The sequence below is a fragment of the Capricornis sumatraensis genome, chromosome 9 (assembly GCF_032405125.1).
Source record: "Capricornis sumatraensis isolate serow.1 chromosome 9, serow.2, whole genome shotgun sequence".
Lineage (NCBI taxonomy): Eukaryota > Metazoa > Chordata > Mammalia > Artiodactyla > Bovidae > Capricornis > Capricornis sumatraensis.
Genome location: NC_091077.1, coordinates 40,784,209 through 40,786,530, shown reverse-complemented (window position 1 = coordinate 40,786,530; position 2,322 = coordinate 40,784,209). Strand labels below are relative to the sequence as shown.

Sequence of the window (2,322 nt, the reverse complement as noted above, 5' to 3'; positions counted from 1 at the left end):
CTGCAGGAGTTGCTTCTATATTTTTGAAATTAGTTCTTTGTCAGTTGCTTCATTTGCTATTATTTTCTCCCATTCTGAAGGCTGTCTTTTCACAATGCTTATAGTTTCCTTTGTTGTACAGAAGCTTTTAATTTTAATTAGATCCCACTTGTTTATTTTTGCTTTCATTTCCAATATTCTGGGAGGTGCGTCATAGAGGATCCTGCTATGATTTATGTTGGAGAGTGTTTTGCCTATGTTCTCCTCTAGGAGTTTTATAGTTTCTGGTCTTACATTTAGATCTTTAATCCATTTTGAGTTTATTTTTGTGTGCAGTGTAAGAAAGTGTTCTAGTTTCATTCTTTTACAAGTGGTTGACCAGTTTTCCCAGCATCACTTGTTAAAGAGATTGTCTTTTCTCCATTGTATATTCTTGCCTCGTTTGTCAAAGATAAGGTGTCCATAGGTGCGTACAGAGTGTTTTATAAGAAATTAATCAAAAGGAAATGGGAAAAAAATAGTTTTAAAACATTATGTGATTTTCTTTAACCACAAAAATTAGCTATTTATCATAGTAGTGCTTTAAACCATTTTTTGACAATCATGTAAACTTTATTACCAGAATCTTCCCTAGAACTTTTCTTAGTGCTTCCTTGACCTCTTTGTTCCTCAGAGTATAAATAAGAGGATTAAGCATGGGGGTCATCACTGTGTAGAAGAGAGAGACAAACTTTCCTTGATCTTTGTATGTAGTTTTGGCTGACTGCAGATACATGAACATGATGGTTCCATAGAACATGATGACAACTGTCACATGGGAAGAACAGGTCCCCAAAACTTTCTTTCTTCCAGTAGCTGATTTGTTCTTCAAAACTGCTTGAGTAATGTAACCATAAGAGACTAGGATGAAGGAGATAGGCACAACAAGGAAGAGGATACTAGCCACAAAGAGCTCAGCCTCATTGAAAGTGGTATCCACACAAGCCAACTTGATAAGTACAGGGACTTCGCAGATAAAATGATCCACTTGGTGATGCCCACATAAAGGTAGCTGCAGGGTGAGAGTGGACTGTACCAGGGTGGTGGCCACCCCACTAAGCCATGCTAAAGATGTCAGGGCCATGCAGAGATGAGGATGCATTAGGAGAGCATAGTGGAGGGGACGACAGATGGCCACATAGCGATCATAGGACATCACAGCCAGAAGGACACACTCAGTAGATCCAAGAGCAAGAGAGACATAGAGCTGAACCATGCAGCCACCATAGGTAATGGTTTTCATGGGATCCTGCAAGTTCACCAGGAGCTGAGGAGTAACACTGCTAGTGAAGCAGAGGTCCAGGAAAGAGAGATGAGAAGGGAAAAAATACATTGGTGTATGAAGTTTGGGTTCCAGATGAGATATCAGAATGATGATGGTGTTCCCTAAAATGGTTAGTAAATATAAGATCAAGATGACCACAAAGAGGCCCATCTGTAACTGAGGGTAATCAGAAAACCCTAACAGGATAAAACCTGTTATGTTTCCCTCATTGGTGCTCTTCACCATCCCCATGTGCAAAGTATGTTCCAGAAAGTTGAGTCATAGCTGAGAAAGATTATATATTATGTAAGGTCAGATAAATGACAATGTCATCTCTCCCCAAAGTTATATGTTAAATGGTTAGACCTCATAACTTGTATCTATTTTCCTATTATGTGCATTCTATATAAATACAGTGTGCATTCTCTCAATGGCATAGGTGTCTTCTGATGCTCTGCAAGATAGAAAAGAATAGATTTTTTTAAATGATCAAACTATAGTAATTAAAACAGTATTGTATTGGCATAAAAGTAAACGTATAGATCGTTGGAGCTGGATAGAGAACCTAGAGATAAACGCTTGTATATAAACAAATCATCTTCAACAAAGAGACCAAGAATACACAATGTAGAAAGGGCAGTCTCTTCAATAAACAGTTTGGGGAAAACTGAATATCCACATGCAAAAGAATAAAACTGAACCCCTAGCTTACACCATACACATAAATCAACTGAGATTAAAGATTTGAATGTAAAATCTGAAACTGAAACTCCTAGAAGAAACATGGAGGAAAACCTTCATGGTATTGGTCTTGGTGATGATTTTAAAGATATAAGACCAAACCATGGGCAACAAAAGCAAAAATCTATGGAAGGGGAGAAAATATACAAAATTATACATAACATCCAAGATATGTAAAAGATTCAAATTTCTACAACAACAACAACAACAAAAGAGATGACCCAATTAAAAAGTGAACAAAGAACTTGAACAGACATTTCTCAAAACAAGACATACAAGTGTCCAGTAGGCATATGAAA

The 2,322-nt window shown here is 37.2% G+C and overlaps 1 protein-coding gene across 2 annotated transcripts; it reads right to left on the bottom strand.

The window, feature by feature from the left end:
- Window positions 1-580: 580 nt before the first annotated feature.
- Window positions 581-2,083, bottom strand: LOC138085444 (olfactory receptor 2G2-like). Of its 2 annotated transcripts, XM_068979830.1 has the most exons (2): window positions 2,053-2,083; window positions 581-1,494 (listed from the first exon to the last, which is right to left on the bottom strand). In XM_068979830.1, exons 1-2 carry the CDS (start codon window positions 2,081-2,083, stop codon window positions 581-583), a joined length of 945 nt encoding a protein of 314 aa, XP_068835931.1. The 2 variants fall into 2 exon arrangements, with proteins under 2 accessions (XP_068835931.1, XP_068835930.1); XM_068979829.1 differs by lacking the exon at window positions 2,053-2,083 and having other exon boundaries at window positions 581-1,534.
- Window positions 2,084-2,322: the final 239 nt, after the last annotated feature.